Raw genomic sequence first — 17,456 nt, forward strand, 5'->3', positions numbered from 1 at the left:
ATTGTCTTCAAGTCGCTCGTCTATGTTGCCTAAGCCACCTCAGTTACTGTTTTGTAATGTTTTGGTTTTGTATTTTCAAGAAAGACCAAAAATAAATAAAAGTATAAGAATTGTCATTGTTATATTTTTTTATTTCATTAAGTCCTGTTGCCTTTATGTTTTTGTCCCACTTAATGTGCTGTTTCTGCTGACCGTTATGGCTCTATAATGCAGAGCTGGTTGTAACGTGTGCATTTGTTTGAGGCTCACTGCTATACTCTAGTCAGGTTATTGTTTTGTTGTCCACCAGATGTATCCCTACGAGATATCTTTGGCAAAGTAGATGTTTTATTGTGAAGGTATAGATTGATGTCTAAGATGTCTAGTGATGTAGAATTATGGTAGCCTATAAATTTTTTAAATATTCTTACTAGATCTTGGGTTCAGTCTGTCATTTGAATACTTTACAAAAGGGAGTGCGCATAATTTTTTATTGATACCTGGAGAAAGCTGGATCTTTCTGAACTTAAAATGGATTGCCCTCCCTTCAGCTAAATGCACCTAGGGAAAAAACAAGTGACCATCCCCTTTAAAATGAATAAAACCAATATAGCAAATTTGCATAAAGAAACAGGAGGAAGACGGGGGTATTATGGTTTGGAGCTGCTTTCCTGCCTCAGGGCCTGGCCAACTTGCCATCATTGAGTAAACCATAAATCATACATTTTAATGACAAAATTATACAACCAAATTTTTGAGAATGTGAGGTTATCTGTCACTAAGCTGAAGTGAACATGGATCTTGCGACAGGAAAATGATCCAAAACACACGAGAAAACAAGAAAAAATGAAATTGGGTCTTATGGAGCGGCCAAGTAAAAGCCCAGATCTCACTCCAATCCAAATGCTGTGCTGAAAAGCATGCAAAAAGCCCTCAAGCATGACATAGATGAAGCAATACTATAAAGAAGAGTGTGTAAAAATGTTTTCCAGTTGATGGAAGTGAGTGAGTTTTAAGAAACGGCTACATTGTTATTTCAACCAAAGGGGCCAAAATTTGCTATTTAAGCTAGGGGTAAACTTATAATTTCTTTTTGATGAATAAAGTGATTGCAAAGTATTGTTTTTCAGTTTCATTTCATTAGTTTACCATAATCTACCAATACATTTAAAGTGAAGATTAAAAGTAGAAATATGTACAGCTTTCCAGGGGATATGCTTACATTTTCATATGACTACATGAGATATTTAAGTATTTTTGTTTTTAATAAAGCAGCAAGAAATTTCTGAAAACATGTTTTCCATTGGTCATTATGGGGCAGTATGTATTGATTTATGTGAAGGGGTCAGAATACTTTCCGGAAGCACTGTAATCATTAAAGATTTAATGGCGATTTGCCAAACCTTTTCAGAGTAAAGCATTTAAAAAATCTTTGATAAGTGCTGCTTTTATGGCGAAATTCACTGTAGCAGTAAGCTAGGCTGTCTCTACCTAAAGACATCAGTTTTGGAGAGACATCCAGTAGACACCAGAATGTCCAGCTTCAATGTTCATTAGGTCTCTGCTTGTTTGAGAAGGCTTATGTAGCAACAAAAAAACCAAACAGACATTTTAACAGGTTTGAAACTTTGATGACCCCATCAACACTTTGGTCTGAAGAAAGACCCCTGTCTGAACCCGTTGCCCAGTTATATGGCTGCGTACTGACTTCTGAGAGGTAGGCTCCATCTTCACTCTCAGGTCACAAGACACAAATGTTTGTCTCAGTTTAATCAATAGGACATTGCAGTATTTCTACAATAGCTCTTTTTCAAGTGGTAAATTGATCTCCTGACTGGTCTTGGGTAATGTACACTGAACAAAATTAAAAACGCAACACTTTTGTTTTTGCCCCCATTTATCATGACCTTAACTCAAAGATCTAAGACTTTCTCTATGTACACACAAAAAAGGCCTATTTCTCTCAAATATTGTTCACAAATCTGTTAGTGAGCACTTCCCCAGATAGTCCATCCACCTCACAGGTGTGGCATATCAAGATGCTGATTAGACAGCATGATTATTGCACAGGTGTGCCTTAGGCTGGCCACAATAAAAGGCCACTCTAAAATGTGCAGTTCCATCACACAGCACAATGCCACAGATGTCACAAGTTTTGAGGGAGCGTGCAATTGACATGCTGACTGCAGGAATGTCCACCAGAGCTGTTGCCTGTGAATTTAATGTTTATTTCTCTACCATAGGTGTTTCAGAGAATTTGGCAGTACATCCAACCGTCCTCACAACCGCAGACCACGTGTAACCACACCAGCCCAGGACCTCCACATCCAGAATCCAAGATCATCTGAGACCAGCCACCCGGACAGCTGCTGCAACAATTGGTTTGCATAACCAAAGAATTTCTGCACAAACTGTCAGAAACCGTCTCACGGAAGCTCATCTGCATGCTCGTCGTCCTCATCGGGGTCTCGAACTGACTTCAGTTTGTCATCGTAACCGATTTGAGTGGGCACATGCTCACATTCGATGGCATCTGGCTCTTTGGAGAGGTGTTCTCTTCATGGATGGTGCATACCGAGATCCTGAGGCCCATTGTTGTGCCATTCATCCACAACCATCACCTCATGTTGTAGCATGATAATACACGGCCCCATGTTGCAAGGATCTGTAATTCCTGGGAGCTGAAAACATCCCAGTTCTTACATGACCAGCATACTCACTGGACATGTCACCCATTGAGCATGTTTGGGATGCTCTGGATCGGCGTATACGACAGCGTGTTCCAAGTCCTGCCAATATCCAGAAACTTGCCACAGCCATTGAAGAGGAGTGGACCAACATTCCACAGGCATCAATCAACAACCTGATCAACTCTATGCGAAGGAGATGTGTTGCACTGCGTGAGGCAAATGGCGGTCACACAAAAATGTGCAGTCACACTGACTGGTTTTCAGACCCCCCCCAATACAGTGAAACTGCAAATTTTTGAGTGGCCTTTTATTGTGGCCGGCCTAAGGCACACCTGTGCAATAATCATGCTGTCTAATCAGCATCTTAATATGCCACACCTGTGAGGTGGATGGATTATCTCGGCAAAGGAGAAGTGATCACTAACACAGATTTAGACAGATTTGTGAACAATATTTGAGAGAAAAAGGCCTTTTGTGTACATAAAGAAAATCTTAGATCTTGGAGTTCAGCTCACGATAAATGGGGGCAAAAACAAAAGTGTTGTGTTTATTATTTTGTTCAGTGTATATTACCAGGGTGTTTGAGTAGGGTGCTTGAAAATTCACTTGGAATTGTTGAATGCATTCTCCTCCAGGTGAGTAGGTAAAAGCAAGTACTTCCTGGTTAAGCATACAGATTCTCCAAAGCATCAGAGCCTGCTGGGAGTTGCTATGAGGCAAGACTGTCATCGAGGATTTTACAAAATTGTGGAGGGCCGAAAAGCGGGGTAAAATTTAGGTCAATCTTTAGAAGTTGGTGGACTCTAATCTATATTTAAAAAAAGGAATTAACATTGTTATGGTGGGTTTGAATGAATTGTTTTGCTTTGTGGGGTGAATCACACACACATGCTCCTCACTGTTCTGTCAGACATCACAGTCGATCCCAGGGGAGAGCAGTCAATCACAGAGCTACTTGTTTTTAATTGAGGAAAACAACTCCAATGAAATGCCGGATTTAGACTTCTGTGTGCATGACAAGCTAATAGTTTGGTTTACAAAACATGGTTAATGATGGCAGTCTTAAGTGATAGTAATACCAACAAATCTGATTTTAGTGAATAGAAAATATCTTTGCAGCTCAAAAATAATTCAGTCCGACAAAACGGCTCAGAAACAGTTTACCTTTGCAAACGTGGATTCAATTTTTTTTGGGACAGTGTAGATAGATGAAAAAGCCCCAGATGTCACTAGTAAGGTGTTTTTTAGCATCTCATCCAGCTAACCTACTTCCCCGGAATCTTCAAACCGCCTGTAGTCTCTTCATCAGCCGAAAAAGAAAGGACATCTTTTGTCACAACAGACAGCTTTGTTTTACCAGAGACCCATGCATATCCTTCTGTAAATTAAGACTTGTGAAAGGTCTTGCAGACAGTCAGAGGGAGAGAGAGAATGAGAGAGTGCTGATGGAAGACTCAGGGGACATTCGACTGATCTCCCAGTAGTTGATCCAGCCTGTCTGGGGGGTTTGAACTGAAAAGCAGTAGTCTGGCTACCAGTTTGTTTTGGCTTCCTTGCAAAATCCTAATTAAAAATATGTGAGCCATGTGTTTGGATTGATATTGAAAACAATAGAGTTGCCAACAGCAGGCGTCATAGTATATACTGTATACATTATACCAAAATGTAAGATTAAAATGTTGATTGCATGATACTGTATATTTTCTTTTTAAGCGATATTGCACTCCAGTTTAATCTTTACAATTTTTGCAAAACATTTTAGCTAAATGCACAGTTGCCTTTAAAAGGTGCAATGCCTATAACCCACTTTCGGACTGAATCCAGGCCTCAATCTCTGTAACTCAATATTAAAATAATTTGGTAGCAATTATTTGGTAGCCCTTAACTACTGGATATTAGGAGATGCTTCAAATAAAACAGGAAAACATCTTTGCACAGAGTACAATAAACTTTATCCCCCCAAATCTCCTTTTTTCATAGCAGACACAGAACAAACTTAAATACAAAAGCAAAATGTATCTGGCACTGTGAACAGTTGGCATTTGTTGACAAAACAAAAACATAAAACACTGGGAAAAATAATAATAATTCTGTTGTTACCAGTCAACGTCTTTCAAAACGAGGAGCCTCAGTGGCAGTCACATGTCCACGTAGCAGTAGTAGTATTAGTACAAATCGGTGCTTGGTTGAAGTTGTGGTTGCAGAAGAAGGTATAATAGTCCTAGTTACGTTCTCCCAACGTATACACAATGTCCGGGAGAACCATTCCCAAGCCTGATTGTAACCAACCTATAAAGTGCTTTCTCAAAGAAAATATAGCGTCATCATCATTATCACCGTCCTCACCTTTCACAATAATCAGTATATCTATTCGGATAACATTATGTATATAACAAAGAAAAAGGACAGAAGAATAAAAAGGATTGGGAATAAAAAGGTCAGTTCAGGCACGAGCAGACGGATCTTCTCTCCACTCGTCCTTCTTTCCCTCTCTCATCCGCCCCTCCTCTCTCAGCGTTCTTTTCACTTCTTGAAAGGTGTCAGTCTGCCGATGTTCTGCCAGAAGGTGGTTGCCTTGCGTTTGGGCTCTGCCAGCATGAAGACCTGCTGCTGGGGCACGCTGCTGGGCAGAGACGGGTGCTTCTGACGGAGCAGGAAGTCATAGTAGGGACGGGTCACCGCTGGGGGGGGTGGGAACAGAGTTAGTCTCTGAACCCAAACCATTTCAGCCTCTCAATGTTACACAGGTTTGTGTGTTCAGAGGCCGGGGGGCGGGTGATTAATGAAAATGTATCAGTGAATCTGAAGAGGTGATAAACTGTATCTGTATTCATATTGGCGAACATACGAACTTTAAAAATAAAAACAAAAAAAACACTGCTACTCATCCATATACATTACCCTAACATCTGCTACTCATCCATATACATTACCCTGACATCTGCTACTCATCCATACATTACCCTGACGTACCTTTGGGCTTCCCAGCAGGATGGCTTTTGCAGGCGTTCAGCATAGCCTGTTTCTTCTGGACCTCAGTTATAGAAAATCCTGGAGAGGGGAACCGCAAGGTCATAGTTCAACATGGATATCCACTAGTTTCTTCTAGTGCCACCAATTAATATGACGCCATACTGTTGAACGAGACAGTTTTGGCCGCCGGGTGCAGAGCCTCAGAGTTAGAGGCCACAAGTAACAACCAGGTTGTCAGGCAGATGCATCCACACGCACATGCACATGAGTACAGGACAAGCCCAAAGACAATGGCAGAGGAGAGGACCACTTCTGAGGGACCTACAACAATCTGATCCATTAGCGGCTGCCTACAACCCTTTCTCGTCTCTACAGTTCCCTGGCTCTCTGACGAAACCACCTGCTAGGAAAGGCTGTTTAAGTATTAATGCAGCCATAGAACGACCGTAGAGTGACACTCACATTTTACTAAGAGGAAAGGAAACATCAAGTCAGTGTCTTTTTAAAGCTGATATCACACACCGACATTTTAAAGTATCTGAGTAGCTCCTCGCCATTTTCAATTCATGCTCCAAAGATGTTGCCGTAACTCATCAAGCTACATTAATTGAGATGCAAATCGGTTTTGTAGAAACAGTGGCTCACAATGATGATGTCAGAAAGACTTCAGGCGATGGTGTAGTGTCTCACCTGTCTCGAGGTCATGCTGTACCTGCCTCCTCTCATCCTGGAAGGCTCTGAGCCAGCGTTGTTTCTGCTCTGGTTTCTTAGCACACAGTAGGTGGACCTCGTCCCCTGCCAGCGAGCGTAGTTTCAGTGCGTTCTTCACCGACAAGTTGAAGTCTTTCTCCTTCCCGTCCTCCACATCCACCACCTCCATCTGGTCCATATCCATACGGCCCTTATAGTACAACATGTCCCTGCGCAGGAGGTCCTACAGGGGAGTGAACTGTTACTGCTAATGCACTTCCTAACCAGACACTCTTTAAACTAAAAGCTGCCCAGGGGGCACTTTTCACAGAGGGTTATGCATGGAATGGAACTCAATCCGGAAACAGCTTTATGCCCATATCCCAGTTCAACTATAACCCAAACCCAAGCTGTTTTTACACATCCTGGGTTCAATCCCAACATTGTTACATTCTGTTACAGTAGTAATGCCTGCCTTTTTGCAGTAGACCATTTGGTGGTCGAAGAGGAAGAACATGCGCTGCTGGCTCTTGGCCTGAGGCTGGGAGATCTTCGTGAGCTCTCCAGAAAAGATCAGATCAGAACTCTTACTGAGGATATCTTCTCCCTGACGATGTTCAAACACACACAATACATATATGTTAGAGCCAGCAGAGATATGTGGCATGGGACACAGAAAGTATCATGTTCAGTCTAACACAGTGTATTATATTATAACAAGAGACAGGTGTTAATCAAGTCAACCCGATTCTGGCCCACAACCCATGTTTCTCACCTCCCAGTCCTCTATGGAGCTCTGCCAGTGCGCGATTTTGTCGATGTTCTCCAGGCGCCGCTTCCTCTCGTTGATCAGCCTGGCCACATTCTTCATGGCATTCAGGGCAGCTTCCACGTCCTTATAATCCCTGGATGGCCCAGAACAGACAGCCATGTTAGACACTCTCTCCCTCTCTCTCTCTCTTTTCGTTCTTGCGAATATGCTGCTTGGTTACCTGTGCTGTGGGTTGGTGTATTTCAGTAGCTCGGCTAGCTGCAGGGGGTACTTGCAGATCTTTTGGACAGGTGTGAGCAGGAAGCCATCCAGCGAGATGTCGATCATCTTCTGGAGAAGGCGACAGGCCTCGAAGAAGAACACATACTTATTGGTCTTCATCAGGCGGGACAGCTGCACACAGGCATTGGGGTGGTTGTTGCAGTATTCCGAGTAGATCTGGAAGTCTGTTTGCTGGCGAGGAAACGGACCGTTAGCATTTGGTAGTTTTAAGGTGCTTTAGAACTGAGGTTTAAATGGGTGGAACCGAGTACATGCATGTCTGGGTTCCAGGGAGGTTTCGACCTTGTAGATATCATAGCTATGCAAAAATACGCACATGTTCCAGGAAGCAGGAACCAATCTCGCTTAGGTGGGGCTGCTCCTTGTTGAACTTCTTTTCCAGACCTTTCAGGAACTTCTTTTGAAAACGGTAGATGTCCTCAATGTTCCCGAAGATACATGGTAGTTGCTCCTCTGTGAACATGTCTGTTCGCTTACGGCACTGCTTTATGTATCCCTGAGGACCACAGATACAGGAGTCCTATCACCGCGTCTTCTACAGATGTTTGTACACATTTTACCTCGTCATACATGTTAAGTTCACCAAACTGGTTGTTGAAAAACAGGCCCTAATTAGGATGGGAAGTAATGACTGTAGCAAAAACAGGACTCTGATCTATCTCCGCGTGAAACAAACCCCAAAAATATGAATGTTGAAATGTATAGAATATTTTTTGTCTTGTTTTGGTACACAAATTCTCCAATTTGGTGTGATGTTTGTTTTGTTGGTGGAGAAACAAGATTTCCGATTCTCCCCAGAGTTTTTAATATGAAATGGTTTCTCATATGGACCATATCAAAGAATGTTGTGGAGACATAGAGCCGGCGTGGTATAACCTGAACACTACTGACCTCACAGATGTCTTTGAGATGTTTGATATAGTCCCTCTCTGTGCTCATGATCTCATTAATGACGTTGGTCCTCATCTGTTCCTTACAAGGCAGGCCTGGCCCCAGGATCACTCCGGGTCGGTCCTCCTCCCCAGGCCTGGCATCCTCCATCTGGGCTAGATACTCCTCCATGGGCTCATCCTGGTTCACACGCAACTACAGGGACGAGGTAGTGTTATTAAACACCCTCCCTCACTAACAGATCACTGAAGAGAAGATCTTTATTTTCCCCCCCTTATTATCAATTAACGTGTGTGCGGCAGCTGAGAAAATTAGTTTCTGTAAAATAAAAATAAATCTTTCTCTTTGAAAAACAATGGAATGCTTCACCGTAGCCCAAATTGTTGACAGCTGCTCCAGTTCTAGCTGCACTTCCAACCCCTCAACAATAATAGATATGAAAGATATGTTTTCCCAAGTTCCCCAGAGACAGAGAGAAAGAGAGAGAGAGAAATGCAAAAGGAGAGAGAAGAAAAAAAGGAAGGTTTCGTTTGTTACCCGAACGAAGCTGGCTGGGAACCAGCCCTCACTGTCCAGAATGCGTCCCCACCACCACTCCTTGTTGGTGGCATCCACTACCTCGATGACATCCCCTGCTTTGAAGCCCAGCTCCTGGTCGTCCATGGTGACATGGTCCCACAGGGCCTCAGCGTACACACAGCTACCATCACTGATCAGCTGAGGAGAAGACAGACACAGGAAGACAGACAGGTGCAGCACAACAGACAGGAGAGACAGGAGACAACAAAGTGGACAGACAGGAGAGAGAGGTCAGTGGGGCTGGATTTCACCATGACAAAATAGAAAGACAACTACATTGTAATACATATTATGCCTGTAAGTCACATTTAGCACAGACAAAATTTTATAATCTTGTAGCTAAAGTGCTAGATAAGCTAACTGAGTCAGGACCTGTGTGGTATGCACAGATTTTACTAGAGCCATGCCACTGAATCCGAGAGGGCCTGACAAAGATCAATGTGGAGATAAGAGAGGGAAAGAGAGAGAGAGAGAGAGAGAGAGAGAAAGCATTAAAGAGCCTGTGTTAGTAATAAAAGTACTGCAGTGCTCATATTTCACACTGCCATAATGACCACACACACACAAATGTACGCACAATACACTACTGCGCCAACATACCGCTGGCGTCCGAGAGGCATTTGTGTTGTTTATTCTTTCTATAAAAATGGTAAGCCTCAACTGAGATAGAATGACCCATAGGGCATGAGGCAGCTCACTACTAAAGTACACAGTCTTTTATTGTTGCTCACGAAGCCAAGCTAAGTAGCAAACAATAACAGATCTCTACAAGAACAAGATCCAAACCTTCTGCTAGGCCTTCATACTGCCAGTATATCCTGAGTGAAACCCTAATATGATATGATCTATACGTCTATTTTTGTGCCTGTTCTGTTGGCTCGAATGATCTATGTCTCCCTGCCATCGATCCATCGTCATGGCGAGGGGGACTATGGGCCTGTTGCTAGGCGACACGCCCACACCGTCTCTTCTCTCCACGGATCCTACCATCATTATGCAACCAAGCACAAGATGTCATTTTTAAAGAGTCAAAACCGGGAAGAAGACATTCTATTTTAGATGTAATGATACGATCATTTGCTTTTGCTTTTGTGCGCAGCAGGGAACGGGGGAAGAATCTGAAGATACTAAGCCCTTCCACTGGGGCGTCTCAGCTTGTCTGGCAGTAACTCCGGGCCATGTCATTCTCCCTCATCTAACAACCTGGGCCGGACTCGCATCTAAATCACCTTCTCTGAACCACCTTCTCATCACCCCTCACGGCAATGTTTCCTTAACACACAAACACACACACACACACACACATGCGCCACAGCTGGTTCCTCTGGCCCTGTACAGCTGGACGTTTGCATGAGCAGTGAAGCAGAAAACACAAAGCTCATGGACCAGATGATATATAGATTCAACCAAGTAACTTGGGCTATATACAACACTGGGACAGTGTATCACATAGACCCTGGCTGCTGAATGACTCGACACAGCTCTGTCCAGACCATCTACGAACACACCAAACAACACGTAGCCCAGCACCTTGTAGAGAGATGCTCTTCTTCTCCCGCACTGTCTATTCACGACGGGAGAGCCGTTAGCAACGAACCAAGCCCTCACACAATGTAAAAGACATTCTGTAACCACAGAGCCGACCCACATATCCCTGAGAGCACCTGTCACCCAGCAGCACCGTCTCATCACCCTGCTTTACCTGCGTGCTTGTCCTCTTCACGGTGACTCCCATCCACACCTCTACACTCCACTGGGGCTATACTCCCCCTCCTCTCCTTCTTCTCCCTCTTCCTCGGTTGCTGATATGGATGTGTGTGTGTGTGTGGGTGCGCGCGAGACGTCTGCGTGTCTACTGGAAGGCCAGGAGGAACATGAGCACCACGTTGATGATGACGAGCAGCATCATGATCATGAAGACCACGACCTTCTGAGTCTCGGGGTGGAGGTTGCAGCGCAGCAACGTGTTGAGGATGCCCAGATGCTGCCGGGCGCGGTGAGCACCTCCGCCGCGAGCCATGGCGTAGGCCCCGGCAGGGCCCTCACCCCTCCCCCCCTCGCCGTCCCTCTCCCCCTCTTCTTCTCCTCCGTCAGCACCGAGCCGGCCCGTCCTCCGCCTCTCCCGTCCTCTCCTCTCCGCCACGCTCCCCTCGGGCTGCTTCCCGGAGACGGCTCGGCACCTTAGTCGGAGCACTCTGCCCTTCTCTCCCCCTCCCGCTGTTTTGGGCGTCCTCTCTCCTCCTCTCTCCTCTCCTCTCCGTCCCCACTCCTCCTCGGTCTTGTCAGGATGCGAGGTGGAGCTGATGCTGCATCTTCCTCATTTCATTTCTCATTTTGTTGTTGTTCTCGTCCGCCGTCCTCTTCTGTCGCTCCTCGGCCCCCTTCCCCTCCAACCTCCTCCTGTTTCTGGGTTACGTCCACGCAGCTATTTGAGCTCCTCTAACATGGCAGCCCTTTTTCTTTCTCTCTCCCTCTCTCTCTCTCACTCCCTACCTCTCTGTCTCTCTCTGTCTCGCCCTTTTATGTGTACTCTAAAGCTAAAATGGTGCTGGGGTCTGCCTGAAGATACACTAGCACCACCATCCATCCAACTCCCTCTCGCTGTTTTTTTTTCCTCTTTTTTTTCTTTTCACCTCCAGCAGCCAATCAGGCGTCTGAGTGTGTCTCCGTATCCTAGCTACCAAAGTGGATGAGGAGTGCCTCAACGACCCCAGGGAGGGCGGGGGTGGGGAGAGGGATGAGGGGGAGGAGGGAGCAGGCGGATGCCGAATAATAGACTGTGTGTGTGGAAAGGGAGGGGTTATGTAGGCTGCGTGTTTGTATATGTTTGTATGTGTTTGTATATGTTGGTTTATGTTTGTATATGTTGGTATGTGTTTGTATATGTTTGTGTATGTTGGTATATGTTGGTATGTGTTGGTATGTGTTTGTATATGTTGGTATGTGTTTGTATATGTTTGTATGTTGGTATGTGTTTGTATATGTTGGTATGTGTTTGTATATGTTGGTATGTGTTTTTATATGTTTGTATGTGTTTGTATAAGTTTGTTTATGTTGGTATGTGTTTGTATATGTTTGTATATGTTGGTATGTGTTTGTATATGTTGGTATGTGTTTGTATATGTTGGTATGTGTTTGTATATGTTGGAATGTGTTTGTCTATGTTGGTATGTGTTTGTATATGTTTGTATGTGTTTGTATATGTTGGTATATGTTGGTACATGTTGGTATGTGTTTGTCTATGTTGGTATGTGTTTGTATATGTTTGTATATGTTGGTATGCGTTTGTATATGTTGGTATGTGTTTGTATATGTTGGTATGCGTTTGTATATGTTGTTATATGTTTGTATATGTTGGTATGTGTTTGTATATGTTGGTATGTGTTTGTATATGTTGGTATGTGTTTGTATACGTTGGTATATGTTTCTATATGTTGGTATGTGTTTGTATATGTTGGTATGTGTTTCTATATGTTGGTATATGTTTCTATATGTTGGTATGTGTTTGTATATCCTCGCACTCCGTTACTGACATCATCTGTTTGATTAAAGCAAGTGTGACTAAGATTATCACCTCGGATTATTATCAGGATTATCATACTGCTATTTTATAAAATTAATTTTCACGATGGCTGATCTTATGACATTGATGGGATTCTGGCTTATCTCTCTCTCTCTCTCTCTCTCTCTCTCTCTCCCTCTCTCCCCCTCTCTCTCGCCCTCTCCCCCTCTCTCTCGCCCTCTCCCTCTCTCTCTCTGACCTGGTTACCCAGGTGTAGACACAGATCTATTTGCTTCCTGCCACTGTTCATCCTCACTGAGCCAAACTGAATATGATGTGAAGACTATGTTACTCCATTGCAGTTTAGATAGTCTATACCTCTGACATAGTTCTCCATTCAACTTGATAATTTGTGGTCATTCCAACCCAGTGATCATCATTCCTTAAGTTACACATACTAGATATGGGGACATTCTACTAGATGGTGCTTTATCAGCACTGATTTACTCTAGGCCTGGACTGAAAAGCTGTTTCAATGTTTCTATCTTGACCATGCCTTTAAGTACCAGGACTAGGCCTAATCTGTGTGTTGGGAACCGGTCTTTGAAAACACAATTACCCCAACATTCCTTTTTCATAGCTGTTCTAGAGATTGCATTTCTATGGTGTCAAACACCACACAGAGCCCTGAAAGGGTAACCATGGCAACAAGGCACAAACTCAGCATTCCTTGCTCTCTCCTGTGTTGACAGCCACTCTCTCTCTCTTCTCTCACCAACCTGGTCACTGCATGACTGGGTCTCGATACTCTTTCCACCTTTCAACCTCCCTAGCTTAATCAAACGAAAACCAACATGCTTTTCCAAAAGTTTGGTTGTGACATTAAACCTGTCAATTCTTTATAAGCAGCAACATGTAATGGGTCCACACTGAAAAGATGCTGCATTGGCCTACGTTATTTCAATATGTCCATTGCATCAAGAGTAGCATACACAGGTGTTTAACCTTTGCAGACTTCTTTAGTGAATCCTATATATTAGGTTTCTAATACAGTGTGTGTCTGTGTGTGTGTGTGAGAGAGAGGACTACCCAAGGTGTATTAGCATTCTGCTCCTGTCAGCCACTGGAAAGGTATGCAGGAATACACAGCATTTCAGCCACAACAATAAACACTTCCGCTGGGAAGAACTGAGGGGAATATTTTCTGTGTTTGTCCTAATCCGTCACGTTAATTCTGCATGATACCCAGGAAGGGGGCGGGACTCAGAAGGAGCACCAGATCGTTTAGAGCTGGGGACTCGCATATGCTGTAGTCTACCCACAATGCACCATGATGTCTCAGGAAGCTTCTTTATGAACACAGCGGGTCAGCAAGTCAGGGATTTCATCACACCCAAAGTCACATTCTTTACCAACAAAAGTACCAACTACAAGTCATTTAGAGAAGGAAAACCCAGCAAATGACTCTCATGGACACGTTGGAAAACATGCGGAACCTGAGTGAGCACTGCGGCACTGCAGGGTAGGTTTGTAGCCAATGCAGCAAGTCAGACAGTGTTTAGAGAAAGAGAGACACAGAGAGAGTGAGTGAAAGAATGAATGTGTCTGTGAGAGGGAGTAAGAAAACAAAAGTCTACCTCATTTATGGCCAGTTGTTCTCCACCTCCCCCAGGGTGTCCGAAGCGATGTCCAGAGCTGCGGAACTCCTCATACAGGTCCTCGTCACTGCCGAGATCATCACCCAGGCCCTGACCGGCCTTGTCTCCACCCCCATCTGGAACTATCACCGCTGAGGGAGGGGGGAAAAGAGAGAAAAGGGAGAGAATTAGGGGGAGAGAGCAGAGACTATTTGAAATCAAACCCGCAGTCTCATCCCACTTGAGATTACCATGTTAGAATATTGAATATGGAAATGTAACCTACTATACTGCAAATACAACAACATCTTCAAAACTCTAGCAGTTACTGCAGGAAGGTCTGATAAAAGAGTGTGCAGCACAGTTCCATCCTTGTTCTTGTGATCTGCTTTGTCATTCCCTACGGCCTAGTTGGGTCTCTAACTGAGACAATGCCATCAATCGTACTGAACATGAAAGAGGACACACCAGTAGCATTATGTCAACCTACCCTGACCCCAACCTGACCACATCTTGACCCTGTCCCCAATCTCACCCTGACCACACTCTCACCCTGTCCCCATCCTCAGACTGACCCCATCCTCACTCCAACCTCACCCTGACTACACTCTCCCCCTGTCTCCAACCTCACCCTGACCACACCCTCACCCTGTCCCCATCCTCAGCCTGACCCCATCCTCACTCTGACTACACTCTCCCCCTGTCCCCAACCTCACCCTGACACAAACAATAAGCGCACCCTCACAGACAGACAGAAACAGACTCAGATAGAGACTAACAGACTCATTTCCCTTCTAATGGCACAATCACAGTGATCTCCCTGACTGTAGATACCTTCCATGCAGACACAGGCTATAAATATTCTCCTGTCTGTCTGTCCTTCTGTCAAACCTTATCAACACATCCCTGATCTACAAGCAGCTGTTGCCACGGTGAGCCCATGTGCTGACAAATCAGGGTCGAGAGAGGGACCTAGGCGTAATGAGAACACACAGTGTTCAGACTCCCTCCGGCAACCAGCAGAAACGGATTCTGCGCATCAATCTGCTATTAAAAAAATACATATTCAATGCCAACAGCTTAGCTGCAATTTAGTAGTGTATCCTAAATCCGTTTCCACTTGAGCTGTCTTTAAGAATGAAAAACTCTCTTGGGTTCAGATGCTGAATAGGAATCGCTTAATCAGTTTGGGCTATGTGCGCAATTATTCTACATCATTTTTATTAATTGTTTTACTTAAAAGCTAACCATCAAAAGTTATACAGTGCTTTGTTTGTTTTCAGAATCATGTATTAACAAAACAATAGTTGAAACAGTAGACTTCCTGCCCTTTTATTATCCTTATTTACATTGAGACGCCGTATAATGTGTTTTTAGTTTAGCCATCACAACAGGTGCATGGAATTTAATCTCAACATTGCACACTGTCGAAACTGCGATCTCCTATTCCATAATGATGAGGCAGTACTAGTCTTACCCTCTGGGGGGCAGTGTAACCCACAGTCAATGACTGCCTGCTTCAGATAGTCCATTGCAGACTGGCACAACTCCAGGTATCAAGTGGCCTTAATTTATGTGAGCCTGTAAATGTCTGGGCCAGATTGCTCTTTGCGTCCCATGTATAAAAGGATGGGCTAGGAAATAGTATAGTCTGTCAAACTGGAATCTGGGGGCTGATAATATTTAAAAAACACATAGAAATTCTCAACAAGGAATTTCCACACTATTTTGGAGAGCCTTCTAATTATTATTTTTTTTAAATACCTTTTGTATAAGTGATAATCATTGAGGTATATCTGAGAATGACAGCATTTATATTGTTTAAAATATCATTGTGATGGGAGAGCGAGGTAAAGTGGGAGAGTTTATATGGAACAGAACAAGGCCTCTGCCAAGATATTGTTTTATACATTGTGATTTGATATCTAGACAAGCCTTTATTCCTCCCATTGTTTCTGCTGTGCTTAGCCCATTGTCATCTCTGCTCAGTGACAGTGATTGCTTTTGCTGTATTAGAGCAACCAAGGCTAGTATCCCGATGGGATTAGACCAAAGGAAATACATCCTTCCAAACAAATGAATCCTTTGAGATACTTTAGATTCCCCTGTCAATCACGTCAGCTACCCCCCCACCCCTCTCTGAGAACCCTGTTACCTTGAAATACACATTACTCTACTCCCACTCTAAACCTACATATCTTCCCAAGGACACATGAAAACATTTGGTTTGTCTTTGGAACAATGGCGTGTGTGTGTGTGTGCGTGAGCAAGCACATGTGTAGAAGAGGCCCCCCTCATCATGTAGGGGCACAATTACAGTAGACGATCTGCTGTCCACATTGAGGGGACATTATTCAAGATGCATACTGTTGTGCAATGTCACATTTCTCCCTGATTGATGATGACTAGGATTGTTCTGGATGAATTTTGGAAGTCTACTGTTTCAACTATTGTTTTGTTAAGGGTGATTATTAGCTTGCATCATCTGTGCCAACAATAGTGGTCCTGAAAATGTGTTTGCTAAACACGGTCGTAGTCATGAAGACAGGTGCGGGACGGGTCCATGCTGACTGGACTGAACAAGGATTACTTAAACCTACTGCCTATTTCTGAGATTAAAGAATAATCCCTACTTTAGTTCTATATAGTCTACTATACATGTGATATTTTGAAGTTGATGATATTGCCAGTGTGTTCTGATAAAACTGAGGACAAAATAACCACTGCCAGATTATGAATGGATCGTGTTAAAGTCACCACTCTTTTTGATTTGGTCTGAAGTGGATCACAGATTTTGAGGTGGTGCAGTTTATTTCTTAACTGGTCACACTAAAAGTCGGCAGGTGTAAAACAGGTGGGGGGAGGGGGGGGGAGGTCATTTATCTTCGACAGAGCATCAGTCCCATGTGGAGCCCTTTTAAGGAGGTGCAGGCTAGCCCAGAGAGGAGGAGGGGAGAAGCTCTGTAGGTGAAACAGCCTCCCTCAGTGTGAAGTGCATTTCTCTCAGACACTAGTTGGAACATATATCTTATTATTGGGAGTAGTCAATTATGATGCAGAGAGCAGCAATTTAAACAAATGCCCTGTTTTAACTGTGAGCGAGGATTCGGCTTGTTCGGTTTTGTACCTAATGTTATTCAAAGTAATTTTGTTGAAATTGTTCATCTTCCCGAAATTGTTCACCTACTCCAAAAGGTGTATGGGTGGCAGCATTAAGTGTCTCCAAAGCCCCCTAACACACTTTGGGAACCTCTGGTTTAAAAGGAGCTGTATTCATTCAGACTTCCTGTAAATTGTTTAGAACAGTTTATTACCCAATCAGATATGTCAGCAAACACTCAATACATGCCGAGCGCTTCAGAGGCACAGGAGTGGGCATGTGCATTCCTGAGTGAATGAGTGTGTGAGGCTGCATATTCATTTGTGGTTTGTGTTTGGCTGGCAGTAGCACAGCATGCAAT

General features: G+C 43.8%; 1 protein-coding gene across 1 annotated transcript in view; it reads right to left on the bottom strand.

Annotated features, from left to right (window-relative positions):
- Positions 1-4,598: 4,598 nt before the first annotated feature.
- The window catches only part of LOC105022611 (Rho guanine nucleotide exchange factor (GEF) 4), a 97,756-nt gene continuing 84,898 nt past the window's right edge, over positions 4,599-17,456 (bottom strand). Inside the window, 11 exon segments of the mRNA XM_034289304.1 lie at positions 4,599-5,238; positions 5,241-5,350; positions 5,643-5,720; positions 6,333-6,576; positions 6,808-6,939; positions 7,108-7,237; positions 7,325-7,557; positions 7,703-7,882; positions 8,278-8,472; positions 8,815-8,994; positions 13,996-14,147. Of these exon segments, the coding sequence (XP_034145195.1) occupies positions 5,113-5,238; positions 5,241-5,350; positions 5,643-5,720; positions 6,333-6,576; positions 6,808-6,939; positions 7,108-7,237; positions 7,325-7,557; positions 7,703-7,882; positions 8,278-8,472; positions 8,815-8,994; positions 13,996-14,147 (1,760 nt within the window). The 3' untranslated portion in view covers positions 4,599-5,112.

Source organism: Esox lucius, chromosome 21, assembly GCF_011004845.1.
Source record: "Esox lucius isolate fEsoLuc1 chromosome 21, fEsoLuc1.pri, whole genome shotgun sequence".
Classification (NCBI taxonomy): domain Eukaryota; kingdom Metazoa; phylum Chordata; class Actinopteri; order Esociformes; family Esocidae; genus Esox; species Esox lucius.